Source organism: Physella acuta, unplaced genomic scaffold (assembly GCF_028476545.2).
Source record: "Physella acuta isolate Inbredline_101_S28 unplaced genomic scaffold, ASM2847654v3 ptg000500l, whole genome shotgun sequence".
In the NCBI taxonomy this organism is placed as follows: domain Eukaryota; kingdom Metazoa; phylum Mollusca; class Gastropoda; family Physidae; genus Physella; species Physella acuta.
In genome coordinates, this window is record NW_026732019.1 from 111,553 (window position 1) to 137,929 (window position 26,377).

Sequence of the window (26,377 nt, forward strand, 5' to 3'; positions counted from 1 at the left end):
TGTATATTTTCTACTGATAGCTATGGGGTCATCCATAAATGACGTCACGCTTTTTTGGACGATTTTTACCCCCCTCCCCTCCGTCACACGTCGTCACAAAAAGCCAGACCCCCTAAAATGAGGTCACACCTCAACCTACAACCCCCCCCCCTGCCTCAAAATTGCAGTTGAATTTTTTTTTTAACATCGATATTTTTCTAACATCTTGTCTGAACTCTGTCAAAATAGAGTATTTTAATCAATTCCTATTACAATTTATTAAAACAGTTTTCTAAAACGCGAAATAACGTTTAAAATTCGTTAAAAATAAAAAAGTGTAACGTCGCACCATTTGAATCCCCCCCCCCCTCCCGCTCATCACACACCGTCACAAAATTACGGATCCCCCTCCCCCCCCCCCCCTACGAATGTGACGTCATTTATGGACGACCCCGATTGGCCAATTGCGTTATTTTGACTCCCGTTTGTTTATTTATTTCTAGACTGCGTACCAGCAAAACGTGTTAAAACTGTACCAGCAAAACATGTTAAAACTGTACCAGCAAAACGTATTAAAACTGTACCAGCAAAACATGTTAAAACTGTACCAGCAAAACGTATTAAAACTGTACCAGCAAAACATGTTAAAACTGTACCAGCAAAACGTGTTAAAACTGTACCAGCAAAACGTATTAAAACTGTACCAGCAAAACATGTTAAAACTGTGCTAGCAAAACGAAAAAAACTACCAAAACGTTAAAACTGTACCAACAAAACGTTAAAACTGTACCAGCAAAACGTTTGAAAACTGTACCAGCAAAACGTTAAAACTGTACCAACAAAACGTTAAAACTGTACCAGCAAAACGTTTGAAAACTGTACCAGCAAAACGTTAAAACTGTACCGACAAACGTTAAAACTGTACCGACAAACGTTAAAACTGTACCGACAAACGGTAAAACTGTACCGACAAACGTTAAAACTGTACCAGCAAAACATGTTAAAACTGTACCAGTAAAACGTTAAAACTGTACCGACAAACGTTAAAACTGTACCGACAAACGTTAAAACTGTACTAGCAAAACGTTAAAACTGTACCAGCAAAACATGTTAAAACTGTACCAGCAAAACGTGTTAAAACAATCACATACAAGTCTATGTTAATTCAGCAACTCACATTGAAAGTATTGGACCAAAATTCCACATAGCATCAGATAGCGCTTCATCCTCCACCAGTGTAGATCACATGTACACTATAACTTACTATAAGGCAAACAGCCCAGTCAATGATTCATTCATATCTCGACTACCCATTCAAGACGGGAATCAGACAGTTTCGTTTTCGGGGAAATAACTCTAAAAATAGTTTCGTTTCCGGGAATACCGAAAGTGACAGGACAAAAGGGTGTCATCTTTTTTTAGCGCATTTTCCATTCTGGAGAATTTCGTTTATTAACTTGTCATTTTTGGGAATGGATGGATGAATGAATGAATGAATGTATGGATGAATGTGTGTCCGGGCTTTAAGTCGTATCTCCTCCTCAACGAAGCAATATCGATGACTAGTTCCAAAAGCAATTATGTTAAGCAAGTTACGAGAATGAGCATAGGCCATAAAAGTTCCGGGTTTCTTTCATGTATTTCCCGGAAAAGCCAAAAAACCTCGAAAAAATTCAGTTTTTGGCCCATATCTCGGCAACCAGACCACTTAGCGACTTGAAACATGTACCAATCGATTTCTGTCATAATTTAGAACAATATTGCCGAAGAAAGTTTTCAAAAATATCCTCTCGTTCGGTCACAAATTTTAAAATTACATAAACACCTACAAACCGATCGTTCTTCTAGCTTGAACGCACCCCAGTATTATACGTCAGAGCTATTTTTAGATAACATAAGGAAATTGCGCATGTCACTAGACTTTTTTTAATTAACTTGTTTTCTTATTCTTCGTTCTAAATTCTAATGCTGGAAGAGATTCCTTTCAACACAATTAAGTATTACGTGTCAACTTGTTATGCGCCATATAGGCCGTTAACTCCGATTTCAGCCTGCTTTTCTTTTTGGATTCTGCTTCCACAGCCTTTGTCCAACCAAGAACAAAACGAAAGGGTCGACGCGTACTAATTAAATGATCTATAAAAAGGGTGTCTTTTGTTGAAAAAAATACACACACACATACATATATAGTGACTATATGTATACATGTATATACGTATTTACATAAACTCACTAGACACAAAAACTGTTTCGATTTCTCAAGTACTTTATTGTTGTAATGAATGTATTTACAGAGTAACGAGCCGACACGCGTTGTAGCATACGACGATATTTCGTTGTTGTATTTTCAACTTTTCAGTTATTCATAATTTGTGAATTCGACAGTACCAATGCTGCGACTGTAAATACGGCTTTAAAACACTATCAGTAGCTCGTGAAGGAAGATTATACCCCCTGTTCCCAACCCCTCCCCCCCCCCACCATCCCCTGGAAAGCAGCCCCCTCTTAGTTACCTCCCCTTAGTTTCAAATTGTTTAAAAACTAGATTATCTGCCGTTAATAGCCGTCACTAATTCGACCCGGCTCTACAGTTGTAAACATTGGGCATGAACTATAGCTCACCAGACTGGAGAGTGAGGGAGGGAGCGGGAGGAGGTTTAGAGAGTCGGCTTGCTGCTTCGTGCTGTCCATGAAAAGTATTATTTACAAAGTAATTACAACGAGCCGACCCGCGACATATCATACGCCGCTATTTAGTTGTTTTATTTTCTACTTTTCAGTAATTCATAATTTGTGAATTCGACAGTACCAATGCTGCCACTGAAAATATTTGCTTTAAAACACTATCAGTAGATCGTTTTAAGGACGATACTACCCCCAACCTCCTTTCCCCCAACCCCTACCCAACCCCCCCCCCCCCCCCCCCGTGAAAGAAGCCTCCTCTTAGTTACCTCCCCTAAGTTTAAAATCGTTTCAAACTAAATTATCTGCCCCTAATAGCCGTCACTAATCCCAGCTCTATGATTGTAAACATTTAGCGTGAACCAAAGCTCACCAGACCATGTAGGGGTGGGGTGGTAGGGAGCGCGCTTACAGCTTGTTTTCTAGCGTTTCCCAGAAGAGGATTTTATATATAGATTCATGAAAGGTACACACAATTATTCATTTGTCAGCGAACTACTGCAAGTCCCCCCCCCCTTTCATCAATATCTCCTATAGCACATTTTCAACCAGATTTTGTTTTATCTGTCAATTGCCAAGTAGATATAAAGTTCTTTGTCACTGATTTTAGTTAAACAACACACAAGGTGTGTAATTCGTAGAGTGTTCAACATTTTACATTTGTATAGTGGGAGCCTGGGGAAAAAATGAATAATAAATACATTTGATACAAACCTAAACATCAGATCCTAAATTACAACAATAAGACTCACCAAAATATTATATGGGAAAAGTAGTGAGAAATACAAAAGTCGCATATTAATTTTATAATATGTGCACAATGTCTGATTCGACTAATACTAATAATTACAAGCATTGTTGTTATATCATTCAAGTGTGCAGAGTTTCTTCCAGGCATCTCGCCCTCCCCCCACCCCCTAGAGTTTCTTCCAGGCATCTCTTCGGGGGAGACTAAGCACCCCCGAAAAAAATTCTACCCCCCCCCCCCCCCGAAAATTTCAAGCAGCCCCCCCCCCCCCCCGGAGAAAAAAGTCTGGAAGAAACACTGCCCCCCCCCCCCCCCCACCCCCGAACGAAATGAAATTCATATAGAAAATATGTATATACTTTTAACATTGTCCGCCTCCCCCCCCCCCCGACGAAAATTTCAAGTGCCCCCCCCCCCCCCCGGAGAAAAAAGTCTGGAAGAAACACTGCAAGTGTGTGTTTTCCACGTGATCTAAATAAAACCCCACAAGTGATCTATTGTTTCATAATTAATTAAGTTCCTTTTCAAAGTGGCCCAATGCGAAAATTAGATGTTTTAAAACGTAATCAAATTTAGATTATCCAACAAATTGTAATAGACAACAAGAATGCTCTACACTGCAACAAGTTACACAAATGTCATATCTCAACAAAAGCTTCTATGATATGCAGTGACAAACACGAGTCAAACTTAACTGGTACAGATGGTATTTGGAAAAAAAGTAGAAATTGAAGTTAAGTGTAGTGTGTTTGGCAATCACATTCAGCACTTTCGGTCATAATGTTCATTTGTTGCATGTGAATGTACATAGGCTTAGGGTAAATATTGTAGAGTGAAACTGTGTGATGTACGTTTCATGTTGTACTGAGTTCAACAGTTCTGAAATTGAAACGATGTTGTGGTTTGGGCTAAATATAAAATGGAACAATGGGGTGTATGCACGTAAGTTAGGGAGGGGAAATAATAACATTTAAACGTTAGTATCGAGATGCTATATGTTGGGATGATGTTGGATTATTGGATACATTTTTAAACTGTTGCTATAATATGTTGCCATCATCTAAACCAGTCTCCACACTCACCGTCCGAGTTCCCACTTGATGGTGGGTCATCCACAATAGTTACATATTCAGGGTCTTTCAGAAAAAAAAGAAAATTATCTTTTATACAACATACTGCAAACAAAAATTAAATAATTATTTTAACTGCATAATATATTATAAATTGTCGCCGTTGTATATTAACATCTGTCAAACTTATCTCCAAACTTACCAGCTGAGTTTCTGTTTACTGGTGAGCCATCAACAAACGTCAAATATTCAGGGTCTTTCCAGAAAGAAAGATATTTAATTATTTTTAAGATACTGTAAAAAGTTAAATAGGCATAATTATTTTAACTTAATTTATACTGTTTATTTATCTCTTGCTATATTAGCAACAAATGCCAACAGCTGCAATAGTTACAGCCAGTTTTTCTTCCAGACTTATTTCTCCCCCCCCCCCCCCCCCAAAGAAATGCCTGGAAGAAACTCTGGTTACAGCCTACACAGTCCTACCTTACTTTAATTTTTATCAGTACAAGGTAAAACATTTTAAATCTCACTTTTTAAAAAAATGTGTATTATACATTTTGAGCAACATTATGTTAGAAAAAACTGACCTAATTTATTTCAAGAAAGTAGATCTATTTAACTTAATAATGAAATAATGAATATTATTTTTTTTTTGTCAACATCAAATAGATCCATTAAAAAAACATTACTTTCTGTACGTGAATGTTGAAGACTATCATATAGGCCTACATTTCCAATAGAGTAGGAGGCTGAAAAGTATTTTAAAGTCATGAGTAACTTACATTATTTTTTAACTTTGAAATACAGAAAGTTAAAAGAAAAGAAAAAAATGTACAAACTAAAAGAATTGAAAATTATCAAACAAATGGACATGAACAGTGTTAATGGGAAATATTGTCCGATTTCATTAATAATAATTTTTAGTCTTTAAATTGTTTTAAAATAAATGTGTTCCTATAATAGCAATGTTTTATTGAAATAAGATGTGTTTTTAACATAATTAATGTAGTGTAATATCTTATAATTAATAAAGCTCAATATTCACACTTGATACTAACCTACTGCTGATGTTTCTGAAAAGAAATATTAAAATAATTTAATGTTTGAAATAATAATTTAATAAATTTGGCCACTCATTAAACAGTTTCAATATATTTTAAAAACTGATCCTTTTACCATGAAAGCTATATATAATAGATTGACGACAGAAGCCTGTGGTTGTATATAACACATTTAATGGGTCTAACTACCACGATGGTAAGACACCGAGAGGACGGAAGCAAGTACACAAGGGACATCACTCAAGATAACAATATTATAAATATAACTAATACAGAAGAGTGAGTTCCCTTGACCTCACAATTATTTCAATCTATTACATCCCTTTACCCTTAGAACACAATAACACATCTCTCAATAGAACAATTGATAGTATCCTAAAATCACCAATTATATTGTAACATGAACATTATGGTAGATTACATCCTTACAAACAATGCACAATATGCCACAACATAATCAAGATACAAAACAATGATGTCAAAGTCCTTTTGACCATTAAAATCATAGGTCTAACTTATTGGGGACTTTGATTGTCCTGCTTGACCTTCTCAGTGGCTTTTGATTTGGTGACTCAATATTCTGACCATTTGGATTCCCTATCTCAGGAGGTCTAGGATTTAAATCATTAACTCCAGGATTTACATTTTCTGACTCCAGACAACTTGGTTCACTCATATCAACAGAACTTGGTTGTGGAACAAACTGAGTTGGTGTGAACTGATCAGACTTGGTGGGATTGACAGATTCACACTTATTATCTGCACAAGTTATTTTTAACTGGTCTGCATGTCTACGGACAATAAGTCCATCATTTGTTTTTACTTTATAAGACACAGGTCCTGTACATTGAACAATTTGACCTGGTATCCATTTTTCCTTTCTCCCATAATTTCTTAGATACACATTGTCATTAACTGCAAATTCTCTTTCAATGGATGATTTGTCATGATTTACTTTTTGTGTATGTTGATGTTGGGAAACAGACCTTTGAACAGTTGGATGTAGTAGGTCAAGATGAGTTTTAATTTTCCTACCACATAGCAATTCACATGGTGCAACACCTGTTGTTATATGAGGAGTTGTGCGGTATTTGGTTAAGAACCTGTTTACTCTTTCTCTAAGAGAAAACTTGTTACCGGTATTCATTTTTACCATAGCGGTTTTGAATATGCCTACCGCTCTTTCAGCTAAACCATTCCCAGCAGGATGATAGGGGGATGTGGTTATATGCTCAATACCATTTGCCACACAAAACAGATTAAACTCATGAGCTGTGAAACTAGGCCCATTATCTGAAACAATTTGATCTGGTAATCCATGAGTTGAAAATATTTCCTTAAGTTCTATAATGGTATCATTTGCAGTGATTGTGTTCATGATTTTAACTTCTAACCATTTAGAATGTGAATCAATAACAATTAAGAACATTTTGTTCATGAAAGGTCCTGCGAAATCTATATGTATACGTTTCCATGGTTCGATTGGCCAGTCCCAGTTTTGCAAAGGTGCTGTAGCTGGTTGATTTGAATGTTGTGCACAGCTTGAACAAAGTTTTACATATTTTTCAATATCAGCATCCATATGTGGCCACCAGAACCATGATCTTGCTAGACTCTTCATTTTGGAAGAACCAAGATGAGTATCATGTAAAGTTCTTAAAACTTCTTTTTGTAACATTTTGGGGATAATTACTCTTGACCCCCATAGTATACATCCATCTTCTAGACTTAACTCTGTTTTTCTTATTTTATATGGCTTTAAGTCCTCATTCACTGACTCTTCAGGCCAACCATTCTTACAGTACTCATATACTTTTATTAAGCACTCATCTTTTTGTGTTTCTCTCTTAATATCATTCACATTTATATTGGAGTTATCCATGATAGTGAAGAGAACAAATACATCTTCTGGTACATAGCTCAGGCTTTGGTTTTTTAAAGGTAATCTACTAAGACTATCTGCACTATTCTCAGATCCAGGTTTGTATTTCAATTCATAATTGTATGCAGTTAGTGTGATAGCCCATCTTTGAATTCTTGGTGAGGCATGCTCAGGTAGGGTTTTGTTTTCTCCAAATAAACCTAGCAATGGTTTATGATCTGTAAAGATGGTGAACTTCCTACCAAACAGAAACTTATGAAATTTCTTAACACCAAAAATGATGCCTAAGCCTTCCCTATCTAACTGAGAATAATTTTTCTCAGCCTGGTTCAAAGATCTACTGGCAAAAGCAATGGGTCTGTCACCCTTCTCATCCATGTGGGACAAGACTGCTCCTACACCATCTGGTGAAGCATCACATGTTAATATAAGTCTTTTCCCTGGGTCATAGTGAGTTAGTAAGGTGTCAGCAGACAAAGCCTCTTTTGCTGTATTAAAAGCAGCTTCTTGTTGTTTACCCCAGTGCCAAGTTGCATTTTTCTGTAGCAGCTTGTACAGTGGTGATAGTTTACCAGACAGATTTCCTATGAACTTTGCATAGTAATTTATCAAGCCCAAAAAAGCTCTTAGTTGTTGGGTATTTTCAGGTTTGGGTGCTTCTTTAATGGCTTTTGTTTTCTCAGGTTGAGGTCTGATGCCTTGCTTGCTTAATATATAACCAAGAAAACTAATTTCTGTCAACATGAATTGACATTTATCTTTGTTTATCTTTAAACCTTTTTCACCAACAATTTTTAATACTTTATCAAGTGTTTTAAGATGTTCAGTGTCATTCTTACCAGTTATGTACACATTGTCAAAGTAAACACAAACATTTGGAATATCCTTAAAAATACTGTCCATGACAGCTTGGAAAATTCCAGGGCTAGATGATATGCCAAAACATAGTCTTTCATATTGGTAGAGTCCTTTATGTGTGTTTATTGTCGTATAGACTTTTGAATCTGGATGCAGTTCTAGTTGAGTGTAAGCATGACTAAAGTCTAATTCAGTGAATTTGTCTCCTCCTGCCAAATTCAAAGAAATTTCCTCAATGTTAGGTATAGGGTACCTATTTAGCTCTATTTGCTTATTCAGTGTAGTTTTATAATCTCCACAAATTCTTATAGAACCATCCTTCTTTAACACTGGCACAATGGGTGTCGCCCAATCGGAATAGTCTACCTTCTTTATAATGCCATTAGATTCCAATCTACTTAGCTCATTTTCAATTTTATTCCTCATTGCATAAGGTGGAACTCTAGCTTTGCAGTATCTTGGATTTGTATCTTTAATGCTTAACTTCACTGTTCTATCATTTAGTAATCCATAGTTACCAAAAACACATTTATTTTCAGATATAACTTTATCTAGTGAAGTAAGACTAGATTCTTTTACATTCTTCAATGAACAAATACTCTCCCAATTTAACTTAAGATCACTTAACCAGTTCCTACCTAGTAATGGCGGTCCATTTCCTTCAACCACAAGAAGAGGAAGTTTAACACTTTGACCATTATAACTTACATGAACCATACACTCTCCTATTACCGGAACATTGTCACCAGTGTATGTTGTTAGACACTTGTGACACGGCTGTAGAGACACTGATCCTCCTGTGACAGCGTCAAAATCTTTCTTTGTTATGACTGTTAGAGATGCTCCAGTGTCAAGTTGGAAGCTGATGCTCTTACCGTTGATATAAACTGGTACATTGATGGGAGCATGACTTATTGATTTCACAGAGAACAGGTTGAAATCCGGCTGCGAATCAGTTTGAGCATTTTCACAGGTAGAGTGGTTCATTGGTTGGGTTAGGTAGTCTTGGTGAGAGTTAACATAGTGCTGCCTTTGGTTGCGGTACTGTCTTGACTGGCTAGATTTAGCAACAGACGAAGACTTTGCAAAGCAGGCCTTGGCAATGTGACCTTGCTTACTGCACTTATAACAAGTTGCAGACTTGAACTTGCACCGATGAGATGCATGGGGACCTTTGCATCGATGACATTTTTGATAATTATTACTAGATTTAGATCTAGGATTTGAACGAGCAGGCTGTTTAGCATAAGTTGGAATGCTCTGATGGGGTTGATGTTTGTTGACTAACCTGCTGTTTACTGCATGGATCCCTGAAGGCGTAAGAGATTTCGCCGCATCTGATGACTGCTGGAATGAAGTTGCAAGTTGTATTGCTTTTTCTAATGTTAGATCTGACTCGAGCAGCAACTTTCTTTGAATATCAGGGCTGTTTACACCTGTCACAAACTTTTCACATAGTCTGTCAGACAGCGTTTCTCCAAATTCACAGAATCTACTTAAATGACGTAAAGCAGCAACATATTCTAATATTGACTCGTTTGGTTGACGAGTCCTACTGTCAAATCTAGCTCTACATAAAAACTTTGATGGGGTAGGCGCCTGGTGGTCTGTTAGCAATTTGCTCAGCTCGTTAAAGCTCTTGGTAGTTAGACTAGCTGGTGCGCATAAGTCTTTTAGTAGCCTAAATTGTTGAGGCCCTATGACTGTTAACAAAACAGCTCTCTTTTTGGCTTCTATCGTCACGTCGTTAGCTTCTAGGTAAAAGCTTAACCTCTCTAGGTAATCTTGAATGATTTCATCATTCGCATCAAATTCTTTTATTTGGCCATACAGCGCCATAATTCTAGAAATAATTAGCTAATAAGCTCTAGCAAACCTCTTTTTTGCGTAAGTAGGTGCTCTTTTTAGTAGATGTTTATCCTTCGTCGCCAGTTATAATAGATTGACGACAGAAGCCTGTGGTTGTATATAACACATTTAATGGGTCTAAATACCACGATGGTAAGACACCGAGAGGACGGAAGCAAGTACACAAGGGACATCACTCAAGATAACAATATTATAAATATAACTAATACAGAAGAGTGAGTTCCCTTGACCTCACAATTATTTCAATCTATTACACTATAGTTAACTTTTTCTTACTTGAAGTGCACTTAATTCATGTTACTATAAAGGTTTTTTTTAAATTCATGTTTATTTCGTTATTTAGTATTTACGGACCATATAATTCTTCAGTCAATATTTATTTTAAAGCTGGTTTAGTGTTATGCTTAGTAAGGTGTAGTCTATAAGCGCATGACAAAAAAATTTCTTTTTACCCTATCAATAGATTGCAATAAATGAAATGAACTCTGACAAAGTAATACGCTGCCGCTTTACTTAATCTTCCCTAAAACATTCAGGTCCAAAATGATAACTTTACTTTTACTACTAATAAGATAAATAATGGGTGTGGAATATTTGTATTTTTTAAATTAATCTTTTACCTGTTCTGGGTGAATGTTGTATATTTTCATAAAGGACTATATTTCCAATAGAGTTGTCAAAAGAGCAGATCAAAATAATAAAAAAAATTATATACTTTATAAATTAACGCCGTTGTATATTAATATCAGTCAAACTTATCTCCAAACTTACCGGCTGAGTTTCTATTTACTGATGAGCCATCAACAAATGGTAAATATTCAGGGTCTTTCCAGAAAAAAAGATATTTAATTATTTATTTTTAAAATACTGTAAAAAGTTAAATAGGCCTAATTATTTTAACTTAGCTTATAATATGTATATATCTCTTGCTATATTGCAACTAATGCCAATAGCTGCAATAGTTACAGCCTACACAGTCCTACCTTACTTTAATTTTTATCAGTACAAGGTAAAATATTTTAAATCTCACTTTAAAAAAAAAATGTGTATTATACATTTTGAGCAACATTATGTTAGAAATGTAGGATTTAATATTACATAGATTTTTTTAGAAAAAAACTGTGACCAAATTTATTTCAAGAAAGTAGATCTATTTAACTTAATATTGAAATAATGAATATTAAGTTTTTTGTCAACATCAAATAGATCCATTTAAAAAAAATTTACCTTCTGTAGGTGAATGTTGAAGACTTTCATATAGGCCTACATTTCCAATAGAGTAGGAGGCTGAAAAGTATTTTAAAGTCATGAGTAACTTACATTATTTTTTAACTTTGAAATACAGAAAGTTAAAAGAAAAGAAAAAATTGTACAAACTAAAAGAATTGAAAATTATCAAACAAATGGACATGAACAGTGTTGATGGGAAATATTGTCCGATTTCATTAATAATAATTTTTAGTTTTTAAATTGTTTTAAAATCAATGTGTTCCTATAATAGCAATGTTCTATTGAAATAAGGTGTGTTTTTTACATAATTAATGTAGTTTAATATCTTATAATTAATACTGCACAATATTCACACTTGATACTAACCTACTGCTGATGTTTCTGAAAAGAAAAATTAAAATAATTTAATGTTTGAAATAATAATTTAATAAATTTGGTCACTCATTAAACAGTTTCAATATATATAACAACTGATCTTTTTACCATGAAAGCTATAGATAGTTGGCTTTTTCTTACATGAAGTGCACTTAAAACCATGTTACTATACTGGATTTTTTAAAAATACATGTTTCTTTCAAGTTTTTTTTAGTAATTACAGACCATATAAATTCTTCAGTTAATATGTAATTTAAAGCTGGTTTAGTGTTATGCTTAGTAAGGTGTAGGCTATTTGCGCATGACAAAAAAATTCTTTATACCTTATCAATAGCTTGTAATAAATGAAATGAACTCTGACGAAGTATCACGATGCCGCTTTACTTCATCTTCCCTAAAACATTCAGCTCCAAAATGATAACTTTACTTTTACTAATAAGATAAATAATGGTTGTGGAATATTTGTATTTTTAAAATTAATCTTTTACCTGCTCTGGGTGAATGTTATATATTTTCATAAAGGACTATATTTCCAATAGAGTTGTCTAAAGAGCAGATCAAAATAATAATTGTTTTTTTAATGGTAATATTTACAACTCTAAAATTTAGAAAAATAAATAAACATCTTGTGAAAAGGAAGATAATAGAAACTAATAATTTCAAACTTATTAGTTGAAAGCAACTGTCAGTATTTAATAGAACAATCCCAAAATTGCAGAGCACATAAATAGTTTTAGAGTTAGTATATAGCTTTTGGTTCCCTCGGTTGTGATTTTTCTTTTCTTTCAAATTTAATGTTAAACTGGAGTTAAACGCCCATGCAGCAGGACATGACAACTTAGAGGCATGTTTATCGATAGGCGTACTAACCTGGAGCTAATGTTCCTCTTTGTCTTTTTGTCCCCAAACAGTTGAAAAATCTTAGGCAAACAACTGGAGCTCTATTTAAACAGAATGTGTTAATTTTTTATTAATGTTTTTTAAAGATATTGTGGAAATGTGAGTTTATGATTCAGGTACATATGTATGATGTTGATTCAAAATTATAAGGCAATTAAATATTTAAAATATTTTGCAAGCTGACCCATTCTCAGTCGTTATAGTTGTCCTCTCTTTTTCTGAAAATAAAAACGTGAGTAGTTTTTATTATGTGAATGAACAACAAGATACCCAATAAAATAAAACTTATGACTTATGGTGTAAGAAATCTAATCAGTTGCCATATTAATTGATAATGAAAAGAGAACTTAAATGTTGCAAAGCTAAATTTAAAAAAAAATACTTATTGCACATTTCTATCTAACTAAATTGTTAGTCACTGGCTGATGAAATGGAATTCCCTATTTCCATGTCTACAGCATGTAAACAGATTATTTTGTCAGCTTTAGACTCAGACAAAAGGTCTGGTCTTGCTAGGAAATTGAGAAAATAGATTAAAATTTAAACTAAAAACCAGCTTACTAATTTTTTTTCTCAAAACTAGGAGGTATATGACAAGACAAATGATGACAATAAGGGTCAGAACTCCAAAAACAACTCCTGCAATAGCTCCAGCAGACAAGGGCTCATCAAGGGCAGCTGTTGAAAAATAAAAACAGCATTGTAAATGTGTTGATAAAACAAAATAGTTGGTTTTGCACTACTTTTTTGGCTAAAACTAAAAGTATTAAATTTATCATATGCAAATATGGATTATGGTAGAACATGCTTACAGCATGCCACTATTTAAGGCTAGTAAAATGTACATGGATCTAATGAGGAATATTTATTAACAATTACCCACTGTCTTAGAAAAAGACCGTCGTTTAAATTTTTACTACTTACGATAATTGCTTATATATTCTTAATACATGATGATTAAAAGCAATAATTCTGTATTTGCTTCCCTATGATAGAAATTAACACAAATTCACAGCCTGACTTTAAAAAAAACCTGTAGTTTTAATCCGCAGTGGCTCAGATTCAGCCTGTCCTAACACATTGATGGCCACAACTTTCATTTCATACTCTGTACTTGCAGACAGAGATTTCACAATTGCCTCATTCCAGACTTCTAGCGCCATCATTGGTTGGATGTTTTCAACAGCAACACTCCATTCACCATCCATCTAAAAATATTTAATTTAACAATTTATAAATATTTCAAATGTATCATACAAAATAACAATAGCAAACACAGCAGCAAAGTGAATCATTAATGAAATTTAAATGTTAAATTGACAAAACTTACTTTGCTAGAGTATGGACGATAATAAATAGAGAATGTTTGCTTTTCTCCTCCATCAAAGCCAGAGATCCAGAAAATTTTCACAGAATCATGTTTTACATCAACACTTGTTATATTGGTGACAACATGTGGTGGACCTTTAAGTATTAAAGAAATTGTCAACTAAATCTATTTGCAGTTACAAATATAGAAAAACTTTAAGTCATGTATGAACAATAATAAATTATTCAGATTAGTTACATGAATCTAATTAGCTAAATTAACATCTTACCCCTAACACTGATAACAAACTTTAAATCTCTTTTAAATTCACTGGATTCAAAAGTTACTGTAAACTCCCTGTCCATATCAGTTTGATCTAACTTTCTGCGGCTAAAAAATGTGAATTTTGTCATGTAGGGTTTTCCATCATATTTGCTTTCTTTAGTAAACTCGACGTCCTCTGGAATTTTCTCCTGTCTTTTACTGTAAGAAATTTTATCAAAATTGATGTATGTCAGTTTCTTCCCTTGCTGTTTTTCAATCATAGGAGCATTATACAATTTTATTTAGAGAATTAAGCTATATGTTTATAATTAATTAACCAGGACTGAAACACTTTTAAAATAAAACCAAACATACCTTCCTTTGACGTCAGATACAACCCTTTGAACAGTTGGTTCTGGGAAACCTCTGATCACAAAAGAAAAACTGAGAGATTTGGGGATTTCCCAAACATAATTTGGTTTAAGTTCTAAGTCTGGGTAAACACTGGAACTGGTTGGTGGACCTAATTTGAATGAAAATTATCAATAATTTCAATACTCTTTAAAAATGGTTTGTCAAACACTGTTTAGAAATCAAACTTTATCAACACCATATTGTGAGTGGTTTTTTTTTACCATATCAGTTTTCTGATTACAATTTTAATGCTGTAGCTAATTATCTCTTAATTTTAAGCCAAATAATAATGTATCAGTTAATATGACTTAACTACAGCAACATTTGTACGTAGAAAAAATAAATCTTATGGAATTAAAACCCCGGAAATATTATTACAATATAATTATATACAGCTCAAAGTATGGCTACATGTGTTTAACAATTTAACTAGAAAATCTGAGTGCTGGTTGCATATTTAAATAACATGCAATTATTAATTTTTCCGATTGCCAGTACTCACACATGACAGACAACTCCATCCTGCCCTCAACTTGTGTCAAAGAGTTACTTCCCTCACATCTGTACACACCACTGTTCTCACACCTGAGATCATTTATTTTTGCTTTACTGGTGTAGAGATGCTCTAGTATACCTGAACTGGCTGTGTTTAATTGAGGAATGGAGTTGAGTTCAAACACAACTATTTCTTCATCATTAGGAAGAAACCATCTACAGAGGAAAACAGCTTGTTAGTGACTAATACTTATATTAAAGTAACACACTAACTTAAATATTACGGGTCAAGTAGGAAAAGAGCCATGATTTTCAATTTTCTTTTGAAGATTTTAAAAATAATAATTTTGGTATAAAACTATTAATCACAACAAAACTGACAAATTATGTAAGTAGGGCCCTACATAATAAAAATTTAAATTATTTTTTTTTTAAATTAGCTTTTTAGTTAATTCTGATGTAGGCCTACATGTATTCATGCTCAGTTGTAGAATATGACAACGGACACAAAAATTATCTTTTTATATATTATACTTTTTATATAAAGTAATACAATAAATCTAACAGTCATTCTATCAAACACATTTTTATGTCGTAAATAAATACAAAAAGCATTGCTAAAAATATCAAACCTTATATGCGGTTTTGGGTTAGCATCAAATGTACATTGTAGAACAGCTGCTTCTCTTTCCACAATTTTATCACTGCTAATTTGTTTGTCATTTATACTTATTCGAGGGAACTCCAGGTCTGAAAAACAAAATGTATTTGATAGTCTAATTGGATGTGCAAAATGGTGACGTTTTCATATCAATTTAAAAAACTTACACTATTTAAAATAAAATAAAGATCATAATATAAACTCTAAAAAACATAGAGTAACTTACATTGAACATTAAGATTGAAATCTTTTTGAACTAACCCATGAGGGTTTGTCCCCATGCACCGATATACTCCATGACTGGACCGACTCACTCCTAATGTCAAAACTTTAGTGTCTGCTAGTGATGGCATGGGATCAAAGCTAAAAAAAACATGGTAGTTTATTAAAAGAAGAACAATTTTCAACTTATAATTAATGTACAGGTCAAAAGATTATTATATTAATTAAAAACCCTGTTGAATTTACCTTGTTTTGCCATGGGCTTTAAATAACCACTTGACCTCGCAAACAGGATAACAAGAAATAGCACAAGTATAACTGATTTGGTCTCCTATGTTTTTAGAAATCTGGCCATCGCTGGAAACTGATGGTGTTATTGTCATATCAGCTAGAAGGGGCGTATCTAGAAATTAAACAAAACAAACATACCTAAAAGCTATTGTTTACGATTGACTGTAAAAAATGAACAGTTGCAGAACAAGAAATAGTTTGTTGATCTATTTATTTTAAGCCAACACCAAAAGAGGCTGTAAAGAAAGTGCACAGTTCAAAAGTCTTCAAATAAACTTCACCTTATCTTCTAGCCTTTTTCTATTTTCCTAATTTGTAATAGTAATACCTTTTCATTATTTAATAATGTTTTGAAGAATTGTGTGCATATGTGGTTAACATTTTGCTAACATTTAATTGTCCTTGGGAAGAGTTTGCATAGTTCAAGCTTGCTGAAAGATAAACTTGACAGAGGTGATGCAAATTTAAGAACAAAACTAAAGCACCTAATTCTAACACAAAGAATCAACAAAGTGAAGACATTTTGTGATCAGCAAAAATTACAGTGGAGCAGATAACACCAAACCTAAGAAAGTAATGCCTAGCAAGTGTTGACAAAACTCCTCTCAACATCAACTCAAGAGAAGAATCAGCAAGATTAGAATCTATAACAGTTGCATGAAAAAAATCATACCTCACAATTTTTAAAAAAAATGCAGTGACAAAAACTAAAATTGGTAGGCTAATGAAATAAGTGAACAGATGCCTTTGCTTATTAAATATAGGTTGGTTCAAAAAATTACTAAAACAATAGGCACTTTTACTTCAAGTTACAATTATTCATCAAACAAAATTTCTACAAGAAATAATGCAAAAAAATACCCACATTCTGGAATCATTTCATAAACATTGCTTGTAGCTGACTCAAGAAGTTTTTCTTTAGGGAAGTCAATAGTTCCATCAGCAGACTTGCATGAAAATTTTTGGCCTTTATCTGTTCGCTGGACAGAACTGAGTTCCAATTCATTCTTAGCATTAATGTTGATCTGGTGAGAACAATATTATATATGAAGATTCGATACGCATTAGGTTAATAAAATCTTCTTTTTGAAACGATAAAACAAAATTTTATTTTATAAAATTTATTTAAAGAATTATCCAGACGCATTTAGTATATTGATGGTAAAATAGAAAATATATAAACGTGTTTAAAACGAAAAATGTAATGCTACACACTACTGACTAATCTTTATTCTTTAAATTCATCTTTCTAGGCAGGTATAATAAAGATCAAAAATAGATTTTAACAACTTACTCTAGGTTTAGATCCTGAAACTAGGTAAACTCCATTTTGTTCCATCCACCAAACCAGAGTGGGAAGACCATGGTCAGGGGGTAGAGCCAATGAGTTTGTTGTACAAGAGAGTTTAAGTGTTTCACCTTCCAGTGGGCTGGACAATACTGTGATCACTGGGGGATTGGGTTTGCCTGGGAGGAATGAAATAATTTATATACTTTAGTGACATAAATCAAATAAAGGGAACTAACTCTTTCCAGCTACTGCATAAGGGAGATAAAGCATCGTATTAGTATAAAACGTTTGTAGAAATAGTATCACTCTGTGTACATTATATTAGACTAAATGGGTTGAAAAAATAAATTGAAAGGTTGAGGGGGGTGGAAATCGAAAGTTTGAGGGGGGGGGGGGGGTGGAACTCGAAATCTTAAGGGTTGGGGGGTGCAAATAGAAAAGTTTGTCTCTGCTACTAGTTGCAAAAACAAAACATACACAACTCATTTGAGATCTTATAAATGAATAGATGAAATAAATTTTAAGCAATTCAAAGCTTCTACTTCCCCCAATGATGTAGGTCTAATCTTCTCAATTTAGTTAAGCATTTGTTAAGGGCTAACAGTATTCTTGTTGGTTTGGAATTTGTGCAAATATACTTGCCAGATATTGTTAAAAATGGTACTACTTATTGAATACTTAAACATGTTGATTTAAGCAACCTGCGGCTCGCGAGCCGCATGCGGCTCTTTTGATGCTAAGATGCGGCTCTTCAGCTCCATGCACAAATGTTCATAAATATTTTTTTTTTAAACTCATAAAAATATTAATCTGTAACACTCGGCAATGAGTGATATAATAATACATATTACCAATAAACACTTACTATTCTATTAAAATATTTAGTTACTCCCTATTTCAAAATACTTCCTTGTTTTCTAAACGTGAATTACTCAAATGTAAACAGTGCCTGCGCTTGGATCATGTTTATCGGTATAACTACACTACAGCCCATAAAAGCCTTGAGTGCACATTAATAACTCACCGTAATATCACCGTTAATCACTCAACGCCTAAGTGTCGGAGACGGAAAGTCGAATTTCGTGTGCCTCATTATCATCATTGTAGGGTCCTCCTTAAAACTAACATAGGCGTGTAGTACTCGCGGGATAGCCATGGGCGCCAAATTGCACCCCGTAGATTCGTCGGAGGACGCGCCTGATTCGACTTAGTGAGCGACTATAGCAACCCATTGTATCCATAGCCTATCGGGCTGTTTAAAATGAACGTAGCCGCCATGGTGCTCACGGGTACTCCATGTGTCAATCCGCAATCGACTTTTATTTTTATATACCGTATACAGAGAAGAATCGAATCGCGCCCTGCCGGGGAGCCAACCGAATTAGCCTTTATTTCGCAGATACCTCTCAACAACATCCTTAAGCTTCATGGCGGTCGGATGAAAGGTGTAGTCAGTGGCGTCGCTAGGTTGAGTGTCACCCGGTGAGGAAACTCATGGTGTCACCCCCCCCCCACACTTTTGGGGATCGTCATTATGTGCTTAAAATACTTTTTATTTCTTATTAACCATTTATTGAACTGGGAAAAAATATTTATTCTACATATCTGCATTTTTTTTGTCTGGGTGTCACACACCTATATGATGTCACCCCCGGCCCCCGCCTTGCGACTCCTCTGGGTGTAGTAATGAATATAAGACAGACACACACACATTCATTTATATATATATATATATATATATATATATATATATATATATATATATATATATATATATATATATATATATATATATATATATGTGTGTGTGTGTGTGTGTAATATATACCTAATCAAAGATCATAATATTGAAAGCAAAACTGGGAAATTTTGTAATTTTGGCTCTTTCGTCTCAAAAGGTTGCCGGCCCCTGATTTAAGCTCCAAATTTTTGCGTGTGGGCTGTCTAGATTTTGTGTGAAGACTTGTGAAAGTGGCAGGGGGGGGGGGTGTAAAATCATTTGAATTTCTTGATTTCTCTTAGCAGTGGTAAAGCCAGGATCGTCTAATGGGGGGGGGGGGTTCAAATTTTTTGTTCAGCATTATATATATATATATATATATATATATATATATATATATATATATATATATATATATATATATATATATATATATATATATATATATATATATATATATATATATATATATATATATATATGTGTGTGTATATATATATATATATATATATGTGTGTATATATATATATATATATATATATATGTGTGTGTGTGTGTGTATATATATATGTGTATATATGTATATATATATATATATATATATATATATATATATATATATATATATATATATATATATATATATATATATATATATATATATATGTATATACTAGCTGTATGTCATTGCTTCGCTATGATGTAACATAAATTGAAAGTAGTACTCTGAAGAAATAAGATAAACACAATGTAGGCCGTCAACAACAACAAAATGTATCACTCTAAACAAAAACAAAATATACACACAATACGACCAAACAACAATTAACACAATATAATCTGTTTTGTAATCCTTGTAAAAACAATTTTAACATAATGATTCCTAGAATATTAATTAAGACAAGCGAACTAGGTAAAATAATCACTCTCTAACTATAACTACAAATTTAATTGTAAATGTCAAAACAGATCAGTAATTACTTTAGTATGTAATATAGTAGCTTAACACTATTCGTTTTTTACAAAAATATGTTGTCTACAATCAAAATTAAATATATTGTTTTCATAAATGTTAAAATATTACAGCATAATGAAAGTTTTTGAAATCAGAGTTGGTATAAAATCAAACTTTTCTATGTAGACGAAAAACTGAATCTAATAGGTGGAACATTCTGAATAATAATAATCAACTTAATTCACCACTGTCCAGCCACATTAGGTGAATTATCCTACCCAGTGTATACCTAGATGTGACATTAATATAGCTCTACACAATTGTGGTTGTGAGGTGGGCGAAAGGAATAACCAACTCAGAGTAAGCATAGCGTCAGTTTTTAGATGACTGTTCTAAACATACATATACAATTATACATATATACTGATTCAGAAATAGATTTAAATAAGTAAAAGTGTCTACGCCACTGTCTATTAGGGACTACCTCGATAAAGATTTAACAGCAACGAGCTTTGCACATAAATTGAATACAAATTAGGTTTTAATGCGCACAAAAAAACATAGACACACAATGTTAATTTTTCTTAAGACTGTAAAAGTAGACCCTACAGAAAAATTTAATGAGCAGAGAAAAAGACAAAGTGTACTCACGCAAGACAATCAGCATCTGCCCACAGTTATCCAGAGCAACATTACTTGAGCCCTGAAAGCATTTATAGTTGCCAGCATCTTGAGCTCTCACAGATTTTATATTGATTTCCACTTTCCTTTCTGACTTATTCACTGTCACAATAGTGTCATTGGGTTTGTTTGGTTTAATTGTCCAAGTATTTGGAAACAGATAAACAACAGTACCAACAGTACCAACAGTTAAGTTATTTGTGATGGTAATTAGAACGGCATCATTTGCTAGCTGTGTATTGGGTATGATAATTGTCAGCTTGGCACCTACATTTTCTAAAGATGTTACAGCAGGCTGTATCTGGGATGAGGCGTCTGAAATTATAAACTCTTTAAGTATAACAAGTTAGAGTTTAAGATGATTCACCTACACCACATGGCGTTGTTCGATTTCATGTTAGCCTACATTATATAAGAAACCTTTCCGCTCATAATAAAAACAGTGATGTAATAAATAAATTGTATGAATCGCTGTAATTTATAACATTGTGGGGTCGGCGTGGTCGAGTCGGTAAAGCTCATGGTTGCTAAACCGAGTTCGAACCCTCGGGTAGATGAGGCTCGTTAGCAGGGGACAGTCACTCTTCTAGGAGGGGCAACTCCAAAATCAAACAACTGCTGCCTTGTAGTTTGTTCTTGGTTAGACAAAGGCTATGGAAGCAAATCCAAAAAGAAAAGCAGGCTGAAATCGGAGTCAATGGCCTCAATGGCGAATAGCCAGTTGACACGTATCCTTCATTGTGATGGAAGCGTGGTCGAGTCGGCAAAAGCTCTTGGTTGACAAATTCGAAAAAGTCTCGAGTTCAAACCCCCTGACAGATAAGGCTCGATCCCTTCTAACACTAAAAATTAAGAACGAAGAAGAAGAGGAAAGAATAACATTGTGTTTCTAACCAAAAAGATGGAAGCCAGTTATGTCAGCTTGTTGATTAAGGACATCAAACTCAGTCTTTTATAACATTGATCTATACAACTACTTGCCCTATGCAACAACTTCAATCTTTCTAGGATGTAATTTGTACACGACTCCATGTTGCAAGTTTTTGGTTAAATAAGTATATAAAAATGTACGTGTATTTGTGGGTTTGTTGGTCCTATCCTAATATATAAATCCCCACGTTCGCACATCTCTCTCTCTCTCTCTCTCTCTCTCTGTCCGCAAAATATTTTCGCCGGACATCACGTCAGAATCGGCAGCGATATATGAAGAACTTTTTACGGACTTTTGTTGAAAATAATATGTTAGATGTTTTAAATGTATAACCACAATTTTAGTTAAAGAAGAAAAATAAAAATTAAAGGCGTATTCGAATGTAGAGAAACAGTATTATTTATGCAACCGGAAAAGCATTAATATATGTGAAAAAGAACGCATAAAACTGTGACGTCACTATTGCTTATACATTAACTAATGACGTCATCATGCCGTGTTTAGAATGAAAAGAAATGAACTATTTCATTCAAATTTGATTTAGATCTACGTACACTATGAAATGTATACAATATAATTTTTCCGGCCTAAACTCATAAAATTTATTTTATGTATTTGGATTCTAGATCTAGAGATTCTAGATCTAGACTAAATCTAAATCTAAATCCACGCAATAACTAGATCTAGACGTAGACGCTAAGATTTAGATTTAGACTCTAACTTCTCTAAAATCAATTCCAAAAATAAATTTCTATATTAGGACTAAACTATTTCAAGACTTATTTATTTTATACAAAATCTTTGTTTGGAACTGGCTAATTTGGGATAAAAAATTAATTTGAAAGAATAGGCATATTCGCGTAAGTTAAGATTTTAAAATACGTGTTTCATTCTCCGTATTTTATAAGGTGCCTAAATAGCGGAGATGTTAGTGTACATTAAACCACGCAGGTGGTGCGGGTTCGAGAAACAGCAAGTCAACTTGGTTAATGTATTCTTTTTTATTATGCTCGGGCTAAACTTAAAAAAAAAATTCTTTTAGGAATCTAGCTCTAGATCTAGATTGTCGGGTGTCCGATAGGGCACTTCCCGGCGCCGCAGGCGCTTCAAATTTGGCATGATCTTGCCTTGGTGCGACAGAACACGGGGGCCGGTTGGCCGAAAAGTCTACGATGTGGGGGTCAAAACTGACCTCGACTGACCGGTACCTTATATGAGCTATATCGAAAAAAAATGTCCACGGAGGAACCTCTTCATAACTCTTGAGGTCGTAGACCGACCTTCGGGCGAATTAATTAAGCATTCAAATTCTCAATGTTTTCGAAAGCCTAAGCGAAGCTGGGCAGCATGCCTAGTATGCAATATTACACCTTTCATCCGATCATCATGAAACGTTGGATAGCTGATGAGAATACTCCAAGGAAGGTTTCTATGAGGAAAAAAAATTTCCTGGGGGCGGCGCCCCGGCAGGTTGCAATTTGGCGCCTAGGGCTTTCCCATGAACGTTATGGCACCTACGTTCGTTTTAAACAGCGCGATTAAACTATGGATAAGATGAGGTATTATAGTCGTTCACTAAACTGAATCAGGATAATCGCCGGCGCCCCGGCAGGGTGTGATTTGACGCCAGGGGTATCCTGTGAGCACTATAGTACCTGCGTTCGTTTTAAAGAGCACACTATAATATTGACACGATGCCGCCTAAGTGTGTTCTACCTCACTATTACGGAGAGGGATTAAGGTACACTCAAGTCGGTAGTTTGTGTGAACCCGTGACTCGACAAATATCATCCAAGTAAGATAGCGCAGGCATTGTTTACATTTAAATGTAACTCTTTCAATTAGTATATTTCACAATTATTATCTGTAAAAAAACTAAAATAAAATCTGTCATTAAAAGGTTTCAAAGCTGCGAACAAAAAGTCCTGTGGAATAAACCTTGACCAAATATATGTTTGAGCTTTATATATGGAAAAAATTAACAACGATGAGAAGAAAAAAACAGTAATGTAAAATTTTTCCAAGTTTACGAATTTTCAAAAATCAATTAGATCTACTAATTAAACAAAAAAAATAACCTTTGTGATTCAATAACGAAAACTATTTCCAAATGAATACTGATGCTATGAAATTGCATTCAATTCTATTTCCATCATAGCAAATAAATATCACAAAGAAAAAAAGCAACTCTTGAAAATTTAGTTGAAAAAAGAGTAAATCAAATGTTAAATCAATGAAATATATTGTTTGATAAAAATCTTGATGGGACTTAATTTATTTGAATCTTGTTTCACGTTCACTTTTCAATTGAGAAACTCAAACTTGTGGCTTCAAGAAAGCTTTTCAGTCGTATAAGAACGCGTGATTTAATTAACTACCCGTTGAACTTTTTTTTAAAACTGATGATGATTCAATTTAATATAATGCTAAGAACATGTAACTTACTTTGAAAGCACAATATAAACAGTCCACAAAATATCAAATAGCGCTTCATCTTCTACCACGTGAGTGTAGTTAGCCCGCATCGGTTAGCGAAAAACCTGATTCAAAATTACCTACCGCGCATTCAAGATGGCTTAGCACGCTGATATATTCTATTGCTGAGACGGTTTTTCTAAATACAATTTTAAAATGCTATTTTTCTTCCGGCTACAAGGATAGAAACAAGCAGTGGCAGATGGGTGGGTGGAGGGGGAAAGGGGGGGGGGGGGGGGCAGAGAGGGAAGATGGGCCTAAAAAAACAGACCATAATTAAAAATTAGAATTAAATTAAAATTTTATTTTCGTCTAATTAATGTTTGCTTCAAGTTTGATCGGGGGATAAAATATTTTAAGTTTGCATTAACTAAATCACGCTGTAACGTCTCCCCCCCCCCTTAAAAAACGACAAATACATAATAATCAGGGTAAAATATCCAAAAATAGTTTGTTTTTTATATAATTAAACTTATTAATTTTGAAATTCTCGGACTATTTGCCCTCCACCACGCCTCAAAGATATCAGGACTAACGATTTCAGGACACAAGATTTCAAGACATTTGATCTCACGGCCAGAAATTATCAACAACAAAAAATATCAGGACAAAAGATACCATGCATTTCATAAAAGGGCGGATATTTGCCCCCTAAACGTCCCCTTTCTTTCCCCCCCCCCCCCCCACCCCTCCCCTCTTTTGTTTGGTGACATTGTAACCCAGCCACTGACTCACTGAATAGTTTGGTAGATCTCTTGATTTATGAACAGGACGCGTCACAAGTGTGTAATGAGATGGTTTAAACGTGATCTCATGTGAGATTTTAAAACACACATTGAGTGTTGACACAATAGGACAAAGACTGTCTATCTTCGGCATTTTCCGGATGTAGCAGGACACTAAGTGTGGCGTGTCGATTGTGTAGTGAGTATATAACATGTGTCATTTTTAAAGTCAAGTACTTCTTGACCACCACCACCAAAACAACATTAAAGTTCGGTAACCGGACAAATCAAGATTCTCGTCGTTATTAACAGAGTTAACTCCCCTTAATAGCGGGTTGTTTGATGAAACAAATTTTAACACGTTTTTAACACGTTTTTATTAACTCAGCTTCGTGTGTGTTTGTTTGTTGTTAAAATTGACATCGAAAATTAGCCCACTTCTGATTGCTCTAAAGATCTGAAATTTGGCATGCAGGTTACTTTCGCCTAACAATTTCAGATGCAATCATAAAAACTAGCAATTAGAGACCGTAATTAGCTTAATTTAATTACGCCCTAAGGACCATAAAATTGAGGACATGATTTCTAAAGATACCGACAAGACTGGAGGCCTATTGACACAGTTACTTCGGCCCTAATCGATGTGAGCGCGCTGGCCGTCATCGTATAGTGGTTAGTACTTCGCGTTGTGGCCGCGACAACCCAGGTTCGAATCCTGGTCGCTCAAGATTTTTAGTCCGTGTATTTATAAACACTTAGTCAAGTCATACTTAATCAAGTCATTAGATAAAGTAGAAAATAAAGTATATAAAAAACTTTTTTTTAAAAAAACCACGTTTTTCATGTGTAGCAACGGACTAAAAAGGAGAAAATAAAATACTTAAAAAAAACTTTTTAAAAAACCACGTTTTTCTTGTGGACTAAAAAGTAGAAAATAAATTTTCATACATTTGATGACAAAAAACGTGGGTCGGGCAGATGGGTCGGGAAATTTGATGGTGAACGTACCCACGTTTTTTGTCATCAAATGTATGAAAATTTATTTTCTACTTTTTAGTCCACAAGAAAAACATGGTTTTTTAAAAAGTTTTTTTTAAGTATTTTATTACGCTGTTGCTTGTGAGTTGTTTTTTCCCTACTAATACGTTTAGTTTGACAATGGTTGAAGAGCGCATACAGATACAATCATGAACATACACACACACACACACACGGCTAACACAGAAATCTACACACTCAAATATGCGTATTAACCTATATAAACATAAACACATACATAAGCACAC

General features: G+C 34.2%; 2 protein-coding genes across 2 annotated transcripts in view; both read right to left on the reverse strand.

Annotated features, from left to right (window-relative positions):
- The window catches only part of LOC131944606 (uncharacterized), a 30,073-nt gene extending 18,612 nt beyond the window's left edge, over positions 1-11,461 (reverse strand). Inside the window, exons 1-4 of the mRNA XM_059305290.1 lie at positions 11,380-11,461; positions 10,924-10,977; positions 4,682-4,735; positions 4,492-4,545 (exon numbers count right to left, since the gene is read on the reverse strand). Of these exons, the coding sequence (XP_059161273.1) occupies positions 4,492-4,545; positions 4,682-4,735; positions 10,924-10,977; positions 11,380-11,461 (244 nt within the window). The remainder of the gene's footprint in view (positions 1-4,491; positions 4,546-4,681; positions 4,736-10,923; positions 10,978-11,379) is intronic.
- Positions 2,921-16,035, reverse strand: LOC131944607 (uncharacterized). Its single transcript, XM_059305291.1, has 16 exons — positions 16,023-16,035; positions 15,772-15,889; positions 15,147-15,355; positions 14,606-14,753; positions 14,256-14,449; positions 13,988-14,121; positions 13,691-13,865; positions 13,219-13,335; positions 12,842-12,875; positions 12,628-12,698; positions 12,246-12,302; positions 11,749-11,763; positions 11,380-11,439; positions 10,924-10,977; positions 4,492-4,545; positions 2,921-3,336 (listed from the first exon to the last, which is right to left on the reverse strand). The coding sequence occupies exons 1-11, from the start codon at positions 16,033-16,035 to the stop codon at positions 12,262-12,264; spliced, it is 1,254 nt and encodes a 417-aa protein (XP_059161274.1). The 3' UTR covers positions 2,921-3,336; positions 4,492-4,545; positions 10,924-10,977; positions 11,380-11,439; positions 11,749-11,763; positions 12,246-12,261.
- Positions 16,036-26,377: the final 10,342 nt, after the last annotated feature.

What these genes read in the sequence shown, in the direction of transcription:
- LOC131944607 (XM_059305291.1), bottom strand. An exon ending in GATGGAGTTGTCTGTCATGT is followed by an intron (nt 14,754 to 15,146) that starts GTGAGTACTGGC and finishes CATTCAAATTAG; the next exon opens with GTCCACCAACCAGTTCCAGT. An exon ending in GTATCTGACGTCAAAGGAAG is followed by an intron (nt 14,450 to 14,605) that starts GTATGTTTGGTT and finishes AATTTCTTACAG; the next exon opens with TAAAAGACAGGAGAAAATTC.